This window comes from Artibeus jamaicensis, unplaced genomic scaffold, assembly GCF_021234435.1.
Source record: "Artibeus jamaicensis isolate MK-2021 breed Jamaican fruit bat unplaced genomic scaffold, CSHL_Jam_final scaffold_537, whole genome shotgun sequence".
Lineage (NCBI taxonomy): Eukaryota > Metazoa > Chordata > Mammalia > Chiroptera > Phyllostomidae > Artibeus > Artibeus jamaicensis.
Window position 1 is genome coordinate 24,935,634 of NW_026522047.1, and position 24,262 is coordinate 24,959,895.

At 38.3% G+C, this 24,262-nt stretch overlaps 1 protein-coding gene across 5 annotated transcripts in view; it reads left to right on the forward strand.

Annotated features, from left to right (window-relative positions):
• Window positions 1–24,262, forward strand: part of MARCHF1 (membrane associated ring-CH-type finger 1) — a 402,183-nt gene that overhangs the window by 333,433 nt on the left and 44,488 nt on the right. For 3 of the 5 annotated variants that reach the window (XM_053658330.1, XM_053658331.1, XM_053658329.1), the window contains exons 4-5: window positions 954–1,033; window positions 1,311–2,072. In XM_053658330.1, coding sequence (XP_053514305.1) covers window positions 954–1,033; window positions 1,311–2,072 — 842 coding nt within the window. Of the gene's footprint in view, window positions 1–782; window positions 1,034–1,310; window positions 2,073–24,262 lie in introns of those variants that run through there. The other 2 variants (XM_053658333.1, XM_037142839.2) reach the window with 2 other exon arrangements.

Consider the following 24,262-nt stretch of genomic DNA (forward strand, 5'->3'; position numbering starts at 1 on the left):
CAATTGCTCAGTTCCCTCTTCTGGAACGTGGAGATAATTACAGTATTTACCACATATGTTTCTCTCGAGTATTAATAAGTGAACCTATGAAAATTACTTGAAACAGTAATTGGCACATAATATTCACTTAAAGCTGTTATTGCTATTTTTCACTTGTGAGATTAATAGGAGAATTAAAGAGACAGTAGATAATGCACAATGCAGGGCACACACTCTAGCTTATGCTTTATCATCATTTGTGTTTTAAATACAACAGGCTAGAGAAGTCAAATTGAAGGAAGATAGGAGTTTAGTGAAATGTACTCAACTTTGTGCCAAGAATCTGAAGTATTTCTGGTTCTCTTAATGATGGGCTCAGCATGATCACAGGGTTAATAGATATGAAAGTCCCATAATGCTATGATGGATAGATTTTTATTAGTTTCAGTGATAAAGTAGTAATGACTATAGACTTTTAACTGTTACAGAGTATTTTCAAATATATTATCCCATGGGTCCATGTTGTGACTTAGTGTTAATTCCAGGCAATGTTAGCAATCTAATGGCTATTTGATTATTTAGGTCTTAGATCATTAGTATTCTTGTCATTTAGTGGCCTTTGTGTCCTTTACATGATAGGATATTTGAGTGTGAACCATTTGTTTCCAAGGTACAATGAGCCATCCCACTCAAGTGTTCACAGTAGGGATAGAAATTGTATAATCATCTTCCTCTCTCACAAATGAAGCAACAGCTAAGTGGTTCACCATCTCAGCTGTTTCAAGTTCCTCAAATAAGTTTTACTTTTGCAAAACGAACCTCTGACTTCCTACATTCTGTGAGCTGTGTGTGTTATAACCAACATGACTGCCAGCCACGTTTGTTGTAATTTTTTAAATATGTGGAAAAAAAGAAAGATATCGACCATGTATTACCTTAACCAAGATGCCAAATTATCTAACTTGTTTCTCCAGGCAAGCAGCCCAACCACAGGGACAGCTCCCAGGAGCCAGTCAAGGTTGTCTGTCTGTCCGTCCACTCAGGACATCTGCAGGTAAGTGCTCAGCAAATGATTCTACTTAATATTTTTAGGCTAATGTTTTGTATTCTTGTTTTACATTCTGAGACTGTGTGGCTCTTGCTTCTGCCTTATGTTATCCATTAACAATTTATGCAGGCTTAAGTTTTTTTTCCCTTTAGTGCATTTTCTTCATTTGGTCTTTGTTTACCAACTTCTGGTTCATGCTACCATTTTCATCATTCTTTCTCTGTTTTCCCATGGCTTTCCTCTCCATTCCCACTTCCCATCCTCTGTCTGCTGCTTTGTCTAGATCTGCCATCTCACATGACATGTCAGAAGATGCATTTGAGCAATGCACCCCTGTCATGGTGCTGAGCACTGCTAGGAGGGAGTCTGGTAAGAAATCAGTAAAACAGAGGCCCAGGAGGAGGAAAAGGACCTCTGAGAGATACGAGCATGCAGAAGAACAAATAAGAGGGAGAAGAAATGATTTCCACCTCCAGATCTCAAGTCCCAGATGGAGTGAGCTTTACACAGATTCTTCAGATTCGTCTTCCACAGATGAGAGTCATTGGATCCAGGCAAAAAGAAGAGCCCAAGAGAAATTCCGACTGTCACGAAGGAGGAGAAATCATAATAAATCATGGGGAAACTTGGATGAGGCTTCTGCTCCTAATGGAATTGATCTGGTATATTTGGGCTCCAAAGGTCAAAGGCAGCAAGAGCTGATCGAATGTGAGAGTGGCCCTTTAAATCTCCACAGAGCAAAAGGCACATGGTATGAAGAACGCAGTGTTTCCTTGCCTAAGGGATCCTTTGAGATTAAGAGATCTTCAAGGAACCATGAAGAAAGCAAAGGCAGACACCACCACAGGGACCCACAGCTCTTGCATAGTCTTAGGCCAAATGATCCAATCAACAAAAGATTTTCAGGAACAGATTCTACCACTGAAATACTGGCAGGAACAGAAGTAGGAAAGTATGCAGATGACGCAGGTTTCCAGGTGAACGGCTATCTTCACAAACCTCCTGCCACCTGCCGTGACGGGTCTGAGCATTTAAAAGTATGCAGGTCGGTCACTCCGGAGAAGCTCTTGATGCTGTGCCAATGTTTTTCTTTCTACTGTGAGTTACATGTGTGTTTGACATCTACCCTTAAAACATAACATTTTCTCATGCTGTTATTTGTCTGGTTGTATATAAGATGGTAAAATGAGAAAAGGTGGGTCTGAGAAGCACAATAGAATTTGATTTCCCCTTTCCCCCCCCCTTTTTTAAATGGAAAAATGGTTTATCCTATAAAGGAGCTGACAAACCAGTTGAGTCCTGTACTCATTCTAGTTAAGGCAAGGCTATTGGAGGAAATGTGAGTGAGTGACTCTTCAATGCAAATTTGGTGAACCGTTAGCACCCTGACAGAGAAATATTCAAGGCTTAAGGTTTTAAAGGTTAGAATTTTGTAACAGAAAGGTCTCCTCTGCAGTTGGTGCTAATTTGTTCTCCAGTTGTTTGGCTCAGCAGGGTAATTTAAAACCGAAAGGACACAGATACAGGTCATGGACACGTCAGCGGGGTTGCTGGAGCCTTCAGGGAAGGAGACCACATTAATGTTAGTGATAATCACGCATTAAAAGGTCTCAACGTGCGGGCATGTCATAGCCATAAAACTGCCTTCTTGTGCTTTTTACCCAACTGTACACATTTTCAAAAATCGTTTAATATTAAGAATCATAAAACTGTCCATGCTGCTATTGACAAATGAGATGACTTTAAACAAAACATACTTAACTTGGATTCTGTTAGAGAGCAAATGAAGTTTTTGTTGCCTAATGCTTCGTTGTTTGGGCTTATTTATATGCAAATTGCAGTTACTTGATAAAACATGTATGTGTGTTTCATGTGAATCATGTAACCCAGAGGATGAGGCCTATGTCCATTCAGGGCAGGGCTAGAGGAGAATTAAACTCTGGTTGTAGATAATATTAGAATGGTTTGTGTTCTCTGAAAGTTTTATAAGCGAGTCATTCATAAAATGCCCATTCATTTTTTCACTTAAGCACCTGTTATGCATCAAGTTTTATTCTAGGCTTGAAAATACCCCAAGGCATGAGATCTATATAGTCTCTGACATCTTAGCTCACAGTCAGATGGGGATAACAGTCACAAAACTCATGCCTGTACGTATTTTCAATTGTGATAAGGAATGTGAGAACACATTACTAACAAGGAAACTTTACTTATTCTGGGCCATCAGAGGAAAACACCCTTAAGGAAGTGACAAGCTGACTGGGGCTCAAAGGGTGACAGGAACTGATCAAAGAAAACAACAGGGTTGTGGGGACTGTCCAGCAGGAGTGCCACTATGTGGAGCCAGGGGGAGGGAAGGAGTTTAGCAATCCAGGGAGCGGAGAGCTGGCCAGTATGGTGAGTGGGGGGATGGGTGATAGAGAGGAGGTCTGAGAGGGGGAGAGGGCCCTGCAAACCTGCTAAGGTATTTATAGAAAAGTGACATCACTTGATTTACATATTAATGTGAGTTTCTCATACTTGTTTGAATGTGATTCGTGTGGCTTAGCTAACATCTTGGGGGATAGAAGAAAACACTATTTCTAGTCTAGACTAAGAGCTCCCACTTGCAGCAGTCTGCTGTCATTTCCCAAATCTACTTCTAGCATAATTGAATGAAAGACACTCAAAGAAGCTTTTCGTAGGCTTAATGGTAATTGGAGAAAAAAGTAATGTTTGCAATTGGCTGGTTCTTCTAACTTAAAAGCATTGCTCTGGAGGAACATTTTCAGAGACTGGATATTTAACTTAGATTTCTGTTAATGAAAGTGAGATCAATGGGCCTACAGTTATTATATTTTGCTATGAGTTATCATCAAAATATACGTGCTAAGCAAATACTAAGGGCCGCATATTGTACAGTATGCCAAGGAGTAAAAGTGACAAAAGAACTTGGCTTCTTCCTGTAAATGGCTTATTATCTATTAGAAGAAATCAAATGCACACCCAAAAAGGTGAAATTTCCAGATAGTGCAGGATAACTTTAAGAAGAGGAATACTGTGGGAATTGGAAGAAAGAATTGCTAAGAGGTGGAACCCCTTAAGAAGAGGGATTTTTAGGAGTGAGAAAAGTAGAATTTAAATTGGTCGAGATGCATGGATGGCATTCTAGGCACTCAAGGCAGGGAAAACACCATGAGCCCAGACCTGGGTGCGAGAATGACACTGTGCACTTAAGAATTTTGTGTGAATTTGTGTGACCAGGTTAGGAGGCTTGCATAGATTTATCACAACTAAATTTAAGTTAAAGAGACATTATGAACAAAACCTGCACATCCTTCTAAAAGATTTATGTCTATTCTCTACATCTTTGTTTTCAAACTGCCTCCATGAGCCTCTTGGTACCCAAGAGGCATCCTTGGAAGTTTAGGACAGGTTAAGAGGATTGTACTTGCTTTAGCCCATTTTTAACCAGAGAATTTTCTGTTTTATAATGGGGTTCTATGTAATGTTTCTTTAAGAAGAAAAGAAGATTCCCCTGCAAAAGAAAATACAGAAGAGCTCTTGCTAAATAGAAGAGGCTCTAGGAAAACAGCACATACAGAGTAGTCACAAAGTCCTGAGGGTGTACAGGGAAAGGAAAGTAGCTTTAGGAGAATGAGTTGTGATGTAGTGGAAGTATCCTACTTCGAGATAACTAGGACTAGGATTATGGAGGATAATGAAAGGGGAAGCACTGGCATACTGGCTTCCAATAGGTGAATAGAAATGACCTTAATGCTTGGACTTGGTTAAGGCGTAAGACAAAAGAGTCAATAATGACTCCAAACCTTGGCACTTGGGAGACAATAAATGCTGACGTTACTGACAGAGGCAGAAGAGGTCAGAGGCAAGTTGGTTTGGGAAAGACACAGTGAATTCAATTACGGGCAGGCCACTTTGTGTTGCAGTGATATTCAAGCATCAGCTGTCATGCAGACAATAGGAGGCATGTCACTGGAACACAGAAGAGCAGTCAGGGCTGGCTCTGTATTCAAGCATTAGTGAACTATGCACAGACCAACACTGAACAATTGCATATTTGCAATCGCCATTAACATTATGTATTAGCACAGGGCAATAGCACAAAGATATTAAAAATTAAAATATAATCATGGTCAGAGAGGACACATAGATTCTCAGGGAGGTGACAAGAAGGTGAATGAAAGAGATCACTTGCTGAAAAAAAAAACCTTTGAATGGACAAGCCTAAGCACTGGGGGCTCCTGTGAAGGGGAGAAAAATAACCCACAAGAGAAGCAGCAATTGCCTTGAACTTGCACTCCTGCTGCTTCAGAAATGCATAGGCAGGACCAGTTTCAGCCACAACCACAAGGCGGAAGCTTCTAAACCCTTCCTCCTTGGTTCCTAGCATTTAGTCCCCACATGGACACTCAATGCTTTTTCCCACCTCATTGAAGCCTTGTCTAGACAAAGTTTCTCTGAGCCAGTTATAACTTACAGGAAATTTAAATCATCATGCTATTACACCCACAGTTGTGTAGTAGGAAAAGTTTTGCCTTTTTTGTATTAAAAAATATATACATACCTGTAGAAAAACATGAATTAGGTCATGTTTTTCTTAACAGCCTCTGAATTGTCCTCAGTGGCAAACTCAAAATCTTTAATAGGATTCAGAAGTCCCTGCATGATCTGTGGAGCAGATCTGCCTCTCCAGCTTCAATGCCCATCATTAACAATGACCTCTTCAAGCTGGTCTGGCATCAGCTCCCTGACAGCGGCCAGGCCTGTCTCTTTCAGAGCCTAGGATGCCTGCATGTCGCCTCCACCCCTGCCCTTCACCAGACTACCTCCTAGTCATTCTTTCTTGATTTAAATGTCATCTCTTTAGGGACACCTTTATGATGTCCCAAACAATAATCAGGTTGCCTGGTGGTCAATTCCATAGTCTAATTTTAAAGGGCTAACCTGGAGATAATTTTGTGATGGACCGCATCAGAATTGTTCACAGCAGTGTTCACCTTGCCTGGAAAGATAGCACATATTTGACACAGTTTTTGAATGAATAGATTTAGGGAAAATGAATCTTTCTTAGGGAGTCATTTTTACTGTGTGAAATCATAGCACTAAATGGTGGATTTTTCTCACCTTCTATGGAGCCAACATGTAATGAACACTCCACACCAGCAGTTCTCACACCTTACTGGCCATTAGTTGACTACAGGGCTTGTTGAAGTACAGGTTGTCGGCGTACCACTGGAGTTTCTGATTCCCCCACGTTGTGGTTGGTCCCATGAGTTTGTGTTTCTAAAACGTGTCCAGATGATACAGATGTTATCACCTAGGGGTCATATTTTTAGAACTTCTATTCTTTGCTACACGTTCTCTCTGGACTTTAAGTGGGAAGAGAAAAGAAAAAAGGAAATAGCAAGGATGAGTTTGGGAAGTATAGTTTTATTATTATATTCTATTGAATGCCAACGCAAAGAGCGATCGAATTATTTTCCTGTATTTCTCACTGTTTGCTCGGATAGTGTGGGTCGTCTCACTAAAACTGTAGACCAACAAAGTCTGGCTGTACCAGGAACTCAGATGTCATGATTTGGGTATTGTCTCCCTTCAACCACTTCCTCATCTTAGCTACCCTGTTCCTGTCCTCAACTCCACAAATCCTCTAAATTTTAAGTTTTAACTATATTCTTCTGTACTGAACATATCTGGTGTCTAAGCCCTGCCATTTCTTTCTCTGGATCTTGCTTTTGATCTGCGATGCCTTCTTTCTCATTGTTAGTGTCTCATTTTGGTCCATACTCCACCCCTTAGCCGGCTACCTGCTTCAGTCAGGACTCTCTCACTAGATTAGAATGGACTGAACATATGTGCATAATCTGTAGACACAGAAAACAGTGTGGTGGCAGCCAGAGGGAAGAGGGTGTGGAGGTTGGGTAGAAGGGGGCAAAGGGATGGGGGGAAATGGGGACATCTATAATAGTGTCAGTAATAAAAATAAAGTATAAAAATTGACTGAAACCAAGTCAAACGTGCTTAACCAAAAAAAGGATGTATTAGCCACAGAAATAGAAAATCCAAGTATACAGATGGCTTCAGCGACTCCAGAGAGTCAAAGAATGTTTTTTTCCTTTTCTCTCCCCTGTGTCTTGTTCTTATTTTCTTCAACTGCAGATAAACTTCCACTATATAGCAAAATAAAGAGACAGTGCAAAAAGGATAGCTTCAGGCTCACCTTTTACCAGCAGCGACATCCCAGAAAAAAGAAATGTTCTCTTCCAGGCATTGCACATAAAATCTCAGGCTGCCTTAGATATTGTCCTTGGGCTAATCACAGTCACCAGGGCCATGAGGCATTATGCTTTCATCAAGTCCTTGGGTGGGAAAGTTGGATTTAAAATGTGGCTATTGGAAACCCCTTAAGAACCTTATAAATTGGGGAAAGGGCATTTCAAGAATAAAAAAGAGCAGTAGCAGGACCAGAAGACTTGGGGATAGGTTCAGGAAGAAAAATATATAGTAGCACTCTACCACCATCAAACTCATTTCTTCCCCTCCGTCATGCCTTTATCCTTCTCTCCAAAAGCCCACACTTAGGTACATTATCCTCATTTTTTCCTTTTTTTGTGAAGCTTTTCCAAACTGTTTTGGTCCACAATAATCTTTTTTCTTGGAATTTTTATAGTAAATATTACATATTTAGTATTCAGTTTTTCTCTATACTTTCATGTGTGTTCTCTTTTCCTGACAGACTAAGCTCCTAGAAGATAGGAGCCGTGTCTCCTACCTATTTATGCCCTTCACTGTACTCAGAACAACCCTGCCCTTTAGAAATTCTTCCAGCAGGACTTTGGGGATGGCTTTGTAATTGGTAAATGCTGAGAGCAAAGACTTGGAAAAGTCAGGGGCATGGTAATGGGAATTGGGTGGTTCACAGTAAAACAAGGAATAATGAATTCCATCAATGGTTTTTTTAATAAAAAGAGCTCATAAGTAAATAATAACTCCTCGTAATGTTCCAGTTCTAGCTTGGGTTGGATACTATAGAGGTATACTTTGTATTGTTTTCCTCTAGCCTTCATCAGGAATATTCTCATTTCTTCATTAAGAAAACAATGTTGAGAAAAAATGGTTGAGAAAATTGTAAAATTAGTCTGTATTTTGACTTCTTTCATTCATGCCAGTTGTAGGGACTTTAAAGTAGGTGAGAGAAAATAAAAAAATTCTAAAACTCCAAATGTTTCCAGCAGAAGACTCCTTTTCAAGGGAAATTGGATCATGCTTCATGACAAAGCACCTACATCTGTACAATTAAGTTTGGTGATTTTTAAATAATAGGCTTGAGCTCCTAAGAAAATCATGCTTAAACTGGCTTCTTTGTCTTCTCTGTCATCATATGTGTATAATCATTCATTTTATACACTGAACAACTATTTTTGAGGAATTAACTCTGAATTAAGGCAGTGTTCTAGAAGCTAGACATGTAGTAGAAAATACAGCAATGGTCCCATGCCTAATGAATGCGTATTCCAGTTGGTAAGACAAATAAGTAAACAGGCACATGTAAAAAAATCCATTCATGAAGCTGAAGGAGCACATTGCATCTAGTAGCACAAAGCCGGTTTCCCTGAGGAACTAAATAAAGGAGAAAGCCAAAGGAGAAGTAAGAGTATGTAAGCACAGAGAAGAGATAATCTATTTCAGGAGAAGGATGTGGCATATGTGAACACCCAGAGAGGACTGGTATAAAAGGTGGTATAAAAGGATTTCAGGGTGGCCCGGCAGAGAACAGAATGAGGGGAATGGTAGACAATCCTGGAGTTCTTCACCAACCAGAGTTAGGAGCCTGGACTGTGTTCTGATGATAAGAAGAAATTTCTGTAGACTTTAAGCAAAAGAATGACCCTCTCACTTGTGTGTTTTGGAAGATCACTGAAGCAGATTGGTGGGTGCAAGACCCAAGTCAAAGGAAAGCAGTTAGAAAGCCATAGCTGTGTCCTAGGGAAGTGGTGATGGTGGTTATGATGTAGAGGGATTTTGAAAGTATTTTCAAAGTAAACTAAACAGGACTTGATGATTAATGACATATGTATGTGATTTCAAGTTTCTGTTTTAGAAAACTGTGTAGACTATAGTACCATTTACTCGTGAGAGAAGGAACACACTGCTTGAGAGACTGATTTAAACAGAGAAAATGGGGTTCAGTTTTAGACTGATAGTTTGTGATGCAAGGCAAATATCCAAAGGGAGGTATTGAGGAGGCAAGTACGTATAAAGGTCTGGAGCTCAGATAATGAATCTCAACTTTAGATGAAGATGGAGAAGTCTCAAGCATATAGGTGGTGATTGTCAAAATCTCCCATAGAAAACGCAAACTGAGAAAATAAGGGCAGAAAGAACCCTGTGGAATAGCAACAGTTAATGGTCCTAAAGGAGAAAAAGAAACCAACAGAGAGAAGGAGCGAATGGATAAAGATCACATGAAAATGCAGGAGTGCATAAAGGAAAGAGAAAATGTGATAAATGGAGGAAATAATCAATTTGGGGGCCTTTTTTGGTTTGGTTTTCAATTTAGAGGAATCCCTGAGCTCAGAGAGAGAGAGAGATTAAAAATGCAGAAAACTGAGAGGGTTTGAAAAGTTTTTTTTAATTTATTAAGGTCTCACAAAGAAGTTAGGAAAAGATGGGATTCAAAACTCAAAGTAGAAGGATTGCCATGGCAGGGAAAATAGGTGCTATATGTCTTTCTTTGCAATAGAACTAGAACAGGATTTGATAAATGTGGACAAATAAGCATCTACAAGTTATTATAGTTTTTTTTTTTTGATGGCCTTGTAGAAAGGAGGTTGGCTGCAGGGTCAAACATCCAGTAAAATTTGAATTTCAGATAAACAACAAATAATTTTTATCAGGGCATACTCATACTAAAAAAATATTTCTTGTTTATCTGAAATTCAAATGTAACTGGGCATCCTGTATATTTTTGCTTAATCTGGCAATGTTAAGCATAATAAGATAGAAAAGCATTATTGAAAGTTCTGTTGAGGTTCATAGCTATGAATTTATGTGGCCATGGACTGCAGGAAGTATAATTTACCTCTGCAGCTCATCATTTAAATGCAGACATAACCATAGATGGAGAGCAGGATGAGAGCTAAGGGTGCAGGGTGAGGTTAGGAGGTGGAGAAATAGAGCAAAAAGGACGAATAACTCATGGACATGGACAACAGTGTGTTGACCACTGGGGGAGGGGTATATAAAGACTAAATCGCAATGGAAAATATACGATAAAAAGTTTTGAAATTTATATCTGCAAAATAAATGCAGATACAACTAAAGAAGGCAACTGAACATGGACCTAAGGGAATGACATCATGAAACATCTAGGTTTCACATTTAGCATAGTCCCCAGACAAACTTGAAATTTTAAAACGAAGAAAAAAAACATGCCATACAAATAAAACTGTTAAAGTAAAATAACATTTCAATGAGTTGTTTTGTTCTCCATATTTATTTAGGAAAAAATACCTACTTCTCTTTACCTTGACATTGCAGGCAATTGTCATAGTCACTGGGAAGACTGGGTCCTAGGTTCACAGGCACTTGGTTCACTTTCCCATCTGCTCATTGAAGGCCTTTGGAACATCCACACACATTAACTATCTCTTCCTTGGACACGTTATTCCTGGGGTATCTTCTTTCCTTTCATAGTCTCTAATTATGAGAATATTCCTTGTAATATTTAATCAGCCTGTGTCCTAGTATTTTCTACCTGCTAGTCAATTTATATTCACTCAGTAATAGATTTTAACTTTTTTTTACTTTTTTGTTACATATTCTGTTACTTATTTCTATTACTTTTTCTGTATAACAGTGAAACTGATGTTTTATTTTCACAGTCCTTTCCATGAGTAAAAGATCAGCTGTTCAATATTCAAATGATAAAGGTGACCCTCAGGGACCCAATGAAAAGAATTCATTTCCAAGAGGCAGCAGATTCTTAAGAAAGTTCTCAAATTGATTCTCTTCTTTATGCCTTTGCCTTTCTTTTGCTGAGTCTTGTAGGGATTAATAGCAACTTTTAATAGCAGCTTTCTCCTGCTCTTTTAATAACAGCTGAGTTGGTGGGAAACATAGGTATGAGCACTGTATTAACCTGCCAAAGGTGAGTTACTTGGAATTACCCACATTGGGCCCTCACCTAGACCTGTTGAATCAGAAACTCTCATAGCGGGACCCAGCCATAAGGTTGTACCTGGCCCTGTGTGTGCATCTGATGCACGCTAATGGTGAGAACCACTGAATTGGAGACTACGGATTAGAAGCAGCTGTAAAAGGGCGTTTGTGCTGCAGTGGGGTAAATAGACGGTGTTTGAGAGTACAAGAAAAAAAGAGATCGATATAAATCTGTGCATGAGAAACAGCAAAACACAAAGCAAATAAAGGAGATGATGATACATGTTGGTATTTGTATGAGTATACATTTGTATAGAGTTGGCCCTCCATATCCATGGCTTCTGCATCTGATTCAACCAACCATGGATCAAAAATATTTGAACAAAAAAGTTATATATATAACATTTCGTTGTTGCTGACTTGTACTATGTAGTTAGCCTACCATGGTTGTGTCTGCGCTGAACATATACTGACTTTCTTGTCATTATTGCCTAAACAATATAGTGTAACAACTATGCACATCATATTTATATTGCATTAGATATTATAAGTAATATAGAGATGGTTTACAATATAGGGGAGGATGTGCATAGGTTATATGCAAATACTATATCATTTTATATTAGGGACTTGAGCATGCTTGGATTTTGGTACCTGTGGGAAGTCCTGAAACCAATCACCTGCAGATATTGAAGGACAACTATATATATACATATACACTCGTGTATGTGTGTGCATTGTATGTATATACAAGGTGGGGCAGAAGTTGGTTTGCAGTTGTGAAACAAAAGTTTCTGCTTGTATTATGTATTAATTATTTTATTATTTTCCATACAAACAACTGTAAAGCTTCTTTTGCCCCACCCTGTGTATGCTAGGAAGAGTAGGAAGCCAAACATGAGATGGACCGACCACACAAGAAGCCATGGGCGTGAGTGCACAGGAGCTGAGCGGGGCTGCAGAGGACAGGGCAGTGTGCACATCCCTCCGTCGTAGGGTTGCCAGGAGTCACAGCCAACTGAGCGGCATGCAGTGCACACACATACATGCATATATATTTCTGTGTGCATGTGCGTGTTGCATACATATTTATCCACACACACTTCAAAAGCGATCTACTCCTTGTTTTATTTATCTTGCATCACGTTTAATGCAACACTGTACTTGGGGGTTGCACCTGAGCACTTGCACTTTTCACTTTTGTAGTTTGTGCATCAAAATAAAGTCTACTTTACCTTTCATTAAACTCTCTATTGAAGTTATACATTTTAAAATTTTTTATTGTTTCTATTTTCAGATAAGACAGCTGCTTCAGAGACATAACAGAAAGGCAAAGATATCAGGGAAGAGCTATATGTAATGATTACACCTGGCATACATAATTATTTAAATTTATTCATACGTGTATGGAGGAAAAATGATATCGACTTATCATTTAGATTATTTCGTAGTGACAGATTCTGTCCAAGAAGGAGAAAGATCAAAAGACAACGAAAATACAAGGATACAAATGAAGGCTAGGTGTTGAGAAAGGCTCAGTGGACAGTGATGAGAATTGAGAAAGTCAGACACAGCCACACACCCAGCCAGTTTAAATGCTAATGATGTAGTTGAAGAGACCCCTTGCAGCTAGGAGGCAGCAGAGTAAATCGTTGTTGGCTTCCAGGAAACTGAAGCGGAACCTTATATAACTACATGGACGGTCTGAATACACATACTTGCATAAATCATAGATACAGATCATACCTGACATGAAATAGCAAGTTTTTTTAAAAGAATTTCTTTATTTTTAGAGAGGGGAATGGAGGGAGAAAGACATTAAAATTTCCTAGATTCTGATACATTTCTTTTTAATCTTTTATACATATAAGTTTAATAAGATTATACTATGTTTTTAATTGTGTCTCTAAATGACAAGCTATAAAGTTCTATGCGTATATAGCTCTTAAAGAATGAAACCTGTCAGAAAAAAATCTTAGAGTTTTTTGTCTAAATGGAAATTCTCTCAGGATTCTGAATAAAATATAATTTTATTTTTATAAGACATTTTCGCTTTGTGTCATAAAATTGTACTTTCTGACCTATGATCGAGAAACAAATGATTGGAATAAACAAAGGGTATAAGAATCATTCTGGATATACTTACACACTAAGAAATATGAATTAGAAAGAGGCAGAAAGAAACAATATTATTAATTTGGAATTCTACTGCTAGTAGTAAAAATATATTTTAAGTGTAGTTATGTTTAGAAAGTAATTGTTTTGGTAATTCTACCTCTGTTAAATATTTTTCAAGTATGATTATTCACTGAAATTATTCAAGATCACAACCCCTATGAGAAAGTGCAAAATTATTTCCTTCTACTTTTCAAACTGGCTGACTCCATACAGTGTGACTAAGTTAAAAATTAAATTGTAAACATTACATTTTCCGAGTGATACCTGGGGTGACAAACAAATGTGCAGTGGCCCTGGAAGTAGATTAATCTTGAGCATCTGTCTTAAGGAGCTTTAATGAAACTCCTAAAGTCTGTGTCCTTCACTCCCATTCTCCCACGGGTTATGCCCCCCCCTTTTCCCCAGTGGATGCCTGAGTTCTACCAATTTTCCTTTTACAGTCTCTTGTTCTCTTTTTCTAGTCTTGCAATATGACACAACTTCTTGTTCTTATTACTGTCCTCTTTAACTATTCTCTTCTTTTTCTAATCTCTGAAGTAGCACAACTAGATTAATATTTTTAATGATCTTCTCACTCAAGTTTTTTAGTGAGTTCCCTCTCCAGCTAAATAGAGACAAAGCTTTATAATATGTGTACGTGTGTGTGTGTGTGTGTGTGTGTGTGTGTGTACGTACGTGTTGGCACTGGATGAAGAAATGTATCTTAGGCTCTCCATAATCATACTTTATTTCTCAACATGACATCCCACCCAAACTTTTCTGTTCCTATCAAAGTTGACCACATACTTGACCTGATTACCTGGTCAATTCTACTTCTAAGCATTCACTGAAAATGTCTTCTATGTCTGGAGTAGTCTACCAACTTCCATCTCCATCTGCTGAAATTCCACCCGGGATCCAATTCCATTTCACATACTACATCTTCCATTAGCCTAACCACCACCCCTACCTCCAGTCTGTACTTTGTCTTTACCTCCCCTGCATGTGACAGCACTTGATATGATATGTGTCACATCATACAATAATTTGGATTCTATCTAGTTGTGCAATTGTCCAATCTATAAACTTTCAAAGTATAAGCTCCTTGTAGGGTACAAAGACTGCGGCTTATTTATCAGCCCCTTGTATAACCTTGCATGTCATACATATGCAACAAATTATTTTTTGAGGGAACGATTAAGCAAATAAATAAACAAATGAATAAGTAAGTGAATGAATGAAGGCTGGCCATTCTTCACTCAAAAATGGCTGGAACTACTGTAAAGTATCAATATTTTGCCAAAACACTTACTTGCCTGTGTAGAAGAATTCATATGCTGAAGCATATTTCTAATTCATTCAATGTGTTCTTGGTTATCTGTAAATAAATTACTTTGTCAATTATCCATGAGATTTGATCTTTTCTGTAATGTAATGCTCAGCCAGATAAAATTAATGAATGGACAAAAAACAGAAGGAAGTCATGGTTGAGAATGAGGTTATGAGGATTCAAATACTTAGTAACCACAAAGAAATACCTATCACAAAATCAATTTGAATTAATAGTCTCTGCCACATGAAGCAAAGAAAAAGACTAAAATGGTATAATAATTTTTCTGATAGGTGTGTTATGTACATATTTACCAAACTCCTACTCTGTACCTGACCAAATATATTTATATCTACAGGGAAATCAAATGAGTGTATACTATCTATCCTTTTGTTTTTCCTTTTTACCTCAATGTATGCAGGTAATAAACATTAAACCTAATAACTTTAAGAACAACTGAATTGAAATATCTCTAGTTTAAAATTGTCAATCTCACAAACAACCCCCAAAGATCTCAAAGGTTACAGATAAAATGAATGTTTGTGATGTGTGAGAATAAAGAGAAAAATCATTATGTAAGGAGGAATATTCATTCAATGTTTATTATCTATTTACTCACATATGTGTCATCAGAATTATAAGGTAGAATCTACGAAGATAAATACCATTGGGGAAAGTCAGTTCCTTTTCCCAGAAGCTGATCTCTGAGCTCATCAACAAAGTATGGACAGGGCAGCCAGTGATGGTTAACAGGGGAGGGATTATCCCAAAGGGAACAGTCCACATTTTGATCTCTCCTGACTTGGAGGATCTGGACAGTTTGAGCTGACCTTAGGACTGATGAGGAAGGGCTTATTCTGCTGTTGGGTACTTGGGACTGGGACTCTTGGGGTGGCGGCACATGCCAACATACAGGGGAAAAATCCCATGTGCTCCAAGAACTCATGGAGCCTTTAGAAAGTCCTCAAAGAGGGCCTAGTCCACCATGAGACTAAATCACTGGGCTGGATGATAACAGAGGCATCCCTGTGAGAATTCTTGATCCCAATCAGGATTTAAACTCCTGGCATCAGCAAATTGAAGCATAACTAGAGGTGATGAGGGCCACAAGAGGAGCAATTCAGATTGAATCTTCCCAATCCACAACAGCTCACACAACCAAAATACCTTTGAATTCAATAAGAGTTGGCCTCCTCTGCTTTCATTATTGGCACAGCACAGTGATCATTTTCTTCTCCACTGTTTTCCATCAGTGTGATATCTAGTGGGAGAAAAATGCAGCTAATTAGTTGTGACTTTGGGTTGGTGCCAGGATCAAGTTAGGAGCCAGGGACGTTGCTATGCCATTGTCTTTGTTGTTGATCATTCCCTCCAGCCCTGTGCAGATGGTCTGAGGTTTTGACCAAGTCAGTGGTGACAAATTAGGGCATGAAATTAAACTCAGGAAGTCATGCTATGTTGCAGGGTTTTTGAGTTCAAAATATTCCTTTGAGAAAACAAAACACTTTAAAAAATCACTTGTGTGTGAAAAGCTGTCACTCATCTGTAGATGTTAAGAAGATTGTAGGTTCAGAATGGCCAATCTTATTATTACAAAAACTGTGTCAGTTGTCTATAAAATATTTATATTCATATGTCATAATTGTATTTTCATTAGAGTTTACAAGATATTTTTAATCTCGGGCTGAATGGTAGCTTATAATATTTATCTTCGTTTCTCTAAAGAAAACCTTAAAAATCTGACTTATGAGGGTTTCTTGTTCAATTCCAAAAGTGTGTGCTGATTCCATGTCAATCAGAGTTTCTGGAAAGAGCCTTGAGTAAGAACCCTAGCATCAAATGCTGTCCATCTTATTCTCTGCTTATTAAATAAGAGCTACTTCTCCTTTCTCTATCTGATCAGTTTGCTTCACTTCCTCTGGTGCTCAGAGAGTGTATAGAAGTGGTATACCTCAGTTTAGTTCCTCAAATGCCAATTAAAAAGTACATGGTACGTGCAAGGATTATACATTTCTCACTTTCACTATAAGTGAATTTTCCCGAAACATAAGCAAAGCACCAGCTTTTGGTAACAACTTCTGAGAACTGCTAAATCATCTCACTAAGCCCTCCCTTTCAGTCTATGGCCTGTACGTGTTCCAGTAATACCTTAAACTACAGCATTCCCAGGCCACTTATTGTCTAGTAATTTGCCATCTTTACCCCAACTCTTTAACACTCTCATCATATAATTACTCTTCATATCATGCTGTTCTTTCCATACAAAGAAGATCTAGCCCCCAAAATTAATAAATAGGAGTTTATTCAGCTCATAACAGCAGAACTTTGATAGATGAAACAATTAATAAACAATAAAGATCAGAGCTGTATGAAATAGGGTTTAAGAGCAATGAAACCTCAAGAAATGGAGGAAGCATTGTAGGCAAAGAAGATCTAGAGGCTATTGCATTAATGCTGTGAGTCTTAGTGTAGCTTGAATTTAGATGAGATGTTATCAGAAGGAGGGTGTCATGGATATGAGATTATATTTGAGGAAATTCTCATAAGCAGATATTCCCAGAATTCAATAGGCTGAGGAAATAACTATCTGAGCATTAATTTAAAAAAATATGCTTGACATTTATTGACAATTAATGTAAACCTTAGAAACAGTCATATGAAGTCGATAGTGCTATTTTCCTAATTTATTGATGAGGAACTTGAAAATACAGTGGCAGAGGTGAGCAATGGGGTGGATAGGGGAGTGGGGACAACTGTAACTGAACAACAATAAAAAGTAAATTTAAAAAATTTTTTAAATATAAGATTTAAGTAATTTAATGGACATATGCATGAAGAACTATGATTATAATGCTCATTGTACTTTGAACGACCACACACACCAGTGTTTCCCAACCCTTGGCACATCATCGCACACACAGAACATGGTAACATCTGTGAGTTAACTGGGATTGATGGCTGACACATCCAAGGGGACTAACACACCCTTTAACTGCCCTCTGGGCTGAGGGAATCAAGAGCTTGGCACAGTGGTCATGTGTTTGTGGCAAAGCTTATAGCCTTTTAGCTGGTAAATTTGGGACCATGCCACTGTGTTAGGGACTAGTGGGAAATACAATATAATTGTCAAAATAAATCCCAATTATGGAAAGTCATATAAAGATCAGGTGAAGTAATTTGGACTTGACTTGATTTGATTTATGACAGAGTTCTTAAAGAGTGACCTTTTATTAAGGGGACTTGAATAACCATATGTTTTAAAATGATTTGGAACCAGCAAAGCTTTAAAGATACTTTGCATACCTGTTGACAATTCAAAACCATTAGATAGCAGTGAGGATGAAAAGGAGAAAGATATGAAAAACACCGAGAGAGAAAAGGATTGCCATAGTGATGATAGTTTCAATACATGACCCAAAGTACACGGGAGGTTGAAAGATAAAGGCAAGGCAAGAGGATGGGATACTGATGGAACGGCATCTTTGGGATCCCCGACTATTTTGGAGATGAGGAGATGTAGGGAAGGGTAAGTGTTCCCTTTGGGGTTACTCCATTATTGGAGTTAGAGAACTGGATGAGGTTTCTTGCTACTGGAGAGGCAGAAGTTGGTTTTGGAGATGGATGTTCTGAAAATCACAAGTCCAGGAGCAATGCTTGAAGTTGTGGGCCTAGATTGCCTTCCTACAAAAGGGTAGTCAGTACAAAGAGGAAAAAACAAGCGGTCAAGTACAAAACTCCCAGGATAAGCAGAGGGGAAATACTTAAAAAAGAAACGGGGGTGGGGTGGTGTGGAAATCAGTCTGTGGGAAAGGAAGAACAGCAGAACTGCAACACTGGAAAAGAAATGCGAGGTCATGTGTGATTACCCTTGCTGGATTCCTTTAACACAGATATTTTCAGCCTTTTTCATCTCATGGCAGACATAAACTAATTACTGAAATTCTGCAGCACACCAAAAATATGTAGTTTGCTGATTTGACAAAAAAATAGTTATAATTTTTTGTTGAATTTATTGGGGTGACATGGGTTCACAAAACCACACAGGTTTCAAGGGTACAACTCAACAAAACGTCATCTGTACACTGCACTGTTCACCCGTCACACAGAACAAGGTCCCTCTGTCCCCATTTTCCCCACTTCGCCCACATTCACCTGCTCCCACCCCCTTTCCCTCTGGCTATCACCACAGTGTTGTCTGTGTACGTGTTTACATACGTGTGTGTGTTTACACATGAATATATATGTGTATATGTGTGTGTTTACTTAATCCTGTCACCTTCTTTCACTCAGCCCCCAACCCTTCTCCCCTCTGACCCATGTACCCATGCCTCTGTTTCTATTTTGTTCATCGGTTTATTTTGTTCATGAGACTCCACATATAAGTGAGATAATTTGTCTTTCTCTGGCTTATTTCACTTAGCATAATAATCCTCAGGTCCTTCCATGCTGTTGCAAAGGGTAAGACCTCCTGCTTTTTATGGCCACATTGTATTCCATCATGTAAATGTACCACAGCTTTTTAATCCACTCATCTGCTGATGGACACTTGGGCTGTTTCCAGGTCTTGGCTATTGTAAATAACACTGCGATGAACATAGGGGTGTATATCTTCTTTTGAATTAGTGTCTTGGGTTTCTTTGAATATATTTCCAAAAGTGGAATTGCTGGGTCAAAAGGCAATTTCAAAAAACAGATATAATCTTGACCCATTCACACCAGATGGCTGTTGTTGGGTTGGCTGTTGTCATTTTTTTATTTGACAATCTAAGGGAAAAGAGGTCCGTGCCCCTGACTGAACAGTCATATACTGCATGTTCTAAAAACACTTGGGTGGGAATTGCTGCTTTAACACTATGGCTGACTAATAAGCACCCCACTTATGCTGCGTACTTTTACACTGTCCTGGGGCAGCTTCTAACATCTTTGGAAAGCTCTTTGTATTCCTTTGACTTACCCAGTTGTAAGACAGAATGAGACCAGTTGCCCTTTCACACAGTAGCCTTTCACATATCTAAAGAAAGCCGTCTTACTAAAGAAATTACAATTTTCCTTTCCTTCCCTGTTTTCCTTCTGATGTTAAATATGGGACTTAGTATTTCTTCTTATTTGCTCCAGAATAAACACACTCATACTTTAAAAGTTTACTACTCTACCTATAATTTTTCATTGTGGTAGAAGGGTCTTAGCCAAGAATTTACATTTGTTGAATTCCATACTCTTCCCCTACCATGTATCACTATCAGAGCTCACTTATCATAACATATTATTATCTCACCAATCAAACCTCCCCTAACACTTCTCACCTTCTCAGGCTACAGAATCCTAACATTTTTGGTCTGTCCTCCATAAGTAGTCACTATTCCAATCCTACAGTCATCTTATATACCCTTCTGATTCCACTTTTCTCAACTTTTAAGGGTTACAATATAAGAGCGATGTCACAGAAGTCAAAAAGAAATCAGTTTGAAGAAGGATGGGTGAGTCAAAAATGCAAAAAGACATAGGAAAGAGAGAGAGCTGGAAAAGGTCTTTGGACTTGGCTGTACGGAAGTCTTGGTAGCTTAGCAGAAAACTGATCTAAGTAGGAAGATAGATGGAAAAATATCTCCCTTATTTATATCACAGTCCATCATGATGGAAAGTGGCAGTGTGTAAACTAACATGCAGATGAAAAATTGAGTTGCTTTTATAAAAAGCATGCAATGCATTGCTTTTAATACCTAGCAGCAATTTTTGTTATTATTGATTACTTATAGATTGGCATTAATACCTTAATTTGGGATGACATTTATGCTTTGAAATATTTTCTCATAAATCTCATTTTATTTGATCCTCATAATAGCCAAGTATGATTCTTTACAGATAAATAAATAAAACCAACTGTTTAAAAACTTATGTGAGGCTATCCAGTGTATTGAAGAGCGATGTTAAATTCAGTTCCAATTTTATCCTACACAGTCTGAATATACTCTCTTGCCCAATTTTATTTGAGTCATGTCTTTGATTGACCACCTAAGCATTCAAATGTGTCAGTAACTAACTCACCTGTAAGGAGTCAGAGTTCATGACCTTGGCCTTTACAAGCATTTTCTCTGACTAACTTAGAAACTATCTGCTAAAAACTATTAGTTTCAAAGAACTGAAAGCAATGACAAAAACCAAATTAGTAGTAGTAGTTGCAGTAGTATTCAACCTGTAATAAAATTAACAAGTTAGCTATAATAAAATGAACAAATATTTGATTGCCTACTATGTGGCAAGTACTGCACTCTTCTTATTTAATCTTCATGACACTGTAAGAGGTATTTTTAACTTCATTTTATACATGAGTAAGCTGAGAACTTCTCCGGTTTATTGGCCCAAAGAGCAAGGATGTCTGTCAGTCATGCTTTCACTTGCTTGTGAATCTCAAGCACCAAACTATTCCATATTTTTCCTATGACTAGAAAAAATGCAAACAAAGGGATATAAAGTCATCTATGAGAGAGGTGAATACTCTTCATATCAACAGCTTTTGTCCCATTTCCCCCCACTTTCAAAATCATCTTTTTGCCATCATTGTGATTTCCAGTCTCTCAAACCTGTTTTCTCAAAATACATTAACCACTAGATAGTTTCACTCACCTTCTTGCTCAGTGAGTCTAGACCCTATGACCAACTGTTTTCACCCCGTATTCTCTGATGCACCAGGACGCTTCCTTTGTATGCCCTTCCCATTTCCGACCCAGTGATCTCAAGATGTGAGATCATGCCACCGATGTGGGACTGCTCCCTGAGTGCTGAACTCTGACAAGGCACACATAGTGTTAACAGCATCCACGATCTATTTGTGTGGTCCCATCTCACCAGGGACCCCGTGACTGCTCCACCCTTCTAACATTCACGCCTGGCTAATTTTCCATCACATTCTCCAAGTGGCATTTTAATTATCTGCAGCCTCTATATGACCTTACCCTTAGGCCTTCCTCTCATCCGTTTAGCATATGGGTTGTCTCCCATATCACAGAAGAGAATAAGACCACCCAGACCCAGCCATTGCAGTTTCCTCGGCCTGCGCCACCTTTGGATTTTCCTTACCTCTCATTCACTGGAAAATGTGTGCTTCCCTCCTGTGCATTTTTCCACCTACCTAAAGATATTCCTCTACCACACTTTTCTTTCCTCATTCTTAACTTCTCCAGAAACTTCACTTAACAATGGGGCATTCTCTTTCCTATTTTTTAAAGGAAGACCTCCCTTTGGTACCTTTGCCTCTGCTTTATAAACAAGAAACCTGTGAAAAATGAAATGAAAATTAAAAGTAAAATTTCTTTTAGTCTGCTGTCCTTTCACTGATCTACTATAGTTCTCAAAAAGAGGGATGATATCTCCTCACTCGTTTTCTTGAGCATTAATTTCCCACCCCCGGCTTACTACGTCTCAATACGGCTCTTACCGACATATATTCTGATCATTTTTTGGCTGAGTAAAGTGAATTCAAAGAATGAGTGCCAAACTCTGAAGTATGATGATTAATTCTGAGTAAAGAAGAACATGCAAATCAAACCATTACAAGCCAAGCAGTATCCATAATTGCTGTGTTTAAAGATTACTTAATTGGAGAGAAGTATAAAGAAAAATGTAGGTAAGGAAGTGAGGGGGTGTATCAGAAAGATTTGCTAAAAAAAAGAGGAATATGGCATGGAATGCGGAGAGAGGTGACAGGCCTGCAGACGAGGAGCTGTCCTGGGATTACAGGTGGGGGACTGCCTTCAGAGTTACATCTTGTACAGGCGCCACGCTGCCACAGCTTGCCATGGACACCCAGCAAGGTCCTGGGAGCTCCGTACACACAGCAGGCTGAGAGGCTCCCTGTCCCCCACCATGTCACCACAGTGTTTCGGAGTCTTAATACCTAGATGATTGTAATGGTTGCCCCAGTGGGTTCCTGCCTGCAGGTTTCTTTCTCTCCCTCCCAACCTAGCCTTCATGCTGATGGTATTGTCTGATTTTCTTTGCGTATAGCAAGAACCAATAAAATGTGAATGAATAAAAGGACAAATGAATGAATGAAAAAATTGCGAAGTTACACAATCACTAGGTCCTTCATGAATAATTTTTTACTGATAAAGTATTATTTAAAAACCTAGGCAGAAAATAAAAGTTATTATTCTTCCAGAATTAAAAAAAAACCTTGATAAGGGACAGGTTGGAAAGTAGTGGAGGTCATCTTAAGATATATAAGACCAAGAAATAAAAGCCTACTTTTTTTATTCTCACCCAAAGATATGTTTTATTGATTTTAGGGAGCAAGAGAGAGAGAGAGAAAGAAAGATGTGAGAGAGAGAAATCAACTGGTTACTTTCCTGTGCATCCTGAGCAAGGATTAAGCCCTCAACCTCGGTATATGCTCTGACCAGGAATCAAACTCACAGCCTTTTGTTGTACAGGATGATGCTCCAACCAACTAAGACCTGGCCAGGGCAAAAAAGCCTACTTTTCTTAAAACTTAAACAATAAGGAAGAAGATTTAGTGTGTACACACACACACAATTTTCAAAGTTTAATTGGAAAAATAGCATTTTGTGGTCTGCTCTTCACAGAAACCCAGAAATTGTATGGAAGTTTATTGAAGTTATAAAATGTGAGAGTCTCAACATCTGCTGATTAAACTGTAAGCAGCCAGTTCATATACAAAAAAATGCCAAAAACAGGACACCAATGAAGATCACCAAAAATTTTACAGAATCTTGCCCTGGCTGGTGTGGCTCAGTGGATTAAGTATTGGCCTATGAACCAAAAGGTTGCCAGTTCAATTCCCAGCCAGGGCACACGCCTGGGTTGCAGGCCAGGTCCCCAGTGAGGCAACTGCACATTGATGTTTCTGTCCTTCTCTTTCTCCCTCCCTTCCCCTCTCTCTAAAAATAAATTTAAAAAATTAATTTAAAAATTTACAGAATCACTCAAACCATAAGCCATAATTTTACCCACAAGGTAAAAGTTCATCAAAATTATGAGTATTTTACAATGTAGTTTTATTATTAAAAATATTTTGTCTGCACAGTCATTCTGTTGGAAAAAGCATGTTTATTTTTCATTTATAATTTGGCAATTGTGGTTTGTATAAAGTGTATCAAGTTAAGACTTGTTTAATTCTTTCTATAATGGCACTATCACTTTATTTTTTATTTCTAGACGATATTTGAAGTGTATACTTAGCTCTTAAATCCATGCAGAACAGCCTCAACATGGTTTAAAAAAGACTCTTGGGACCTGACATCAGTCGAATAATTTAGAAAAGTTTCAAAATGCTAAAATAATGCAAAAATACATCTTGCGAAGTGGAAATGAAAATGAACTAAGCTTTTGGTTTTACCTATGGGAAATAATCTTAATTTTATATAAAAAGATGATATTGCTGGTAGTTCTTCAATTAACAGTTTAACATAAATTTTTAAAAGGAGTCTATAAGACATAGTAAGTTGGACTACATAGTCAGTAAACTCACAAGTCCTTTGAATTCAGTAATCAGTGAGGTCATTGTCTAAATCTGCTTATGAATAAATTACTTTTTTCATGTCAGTAAATATCAGAGCCTCAGAATC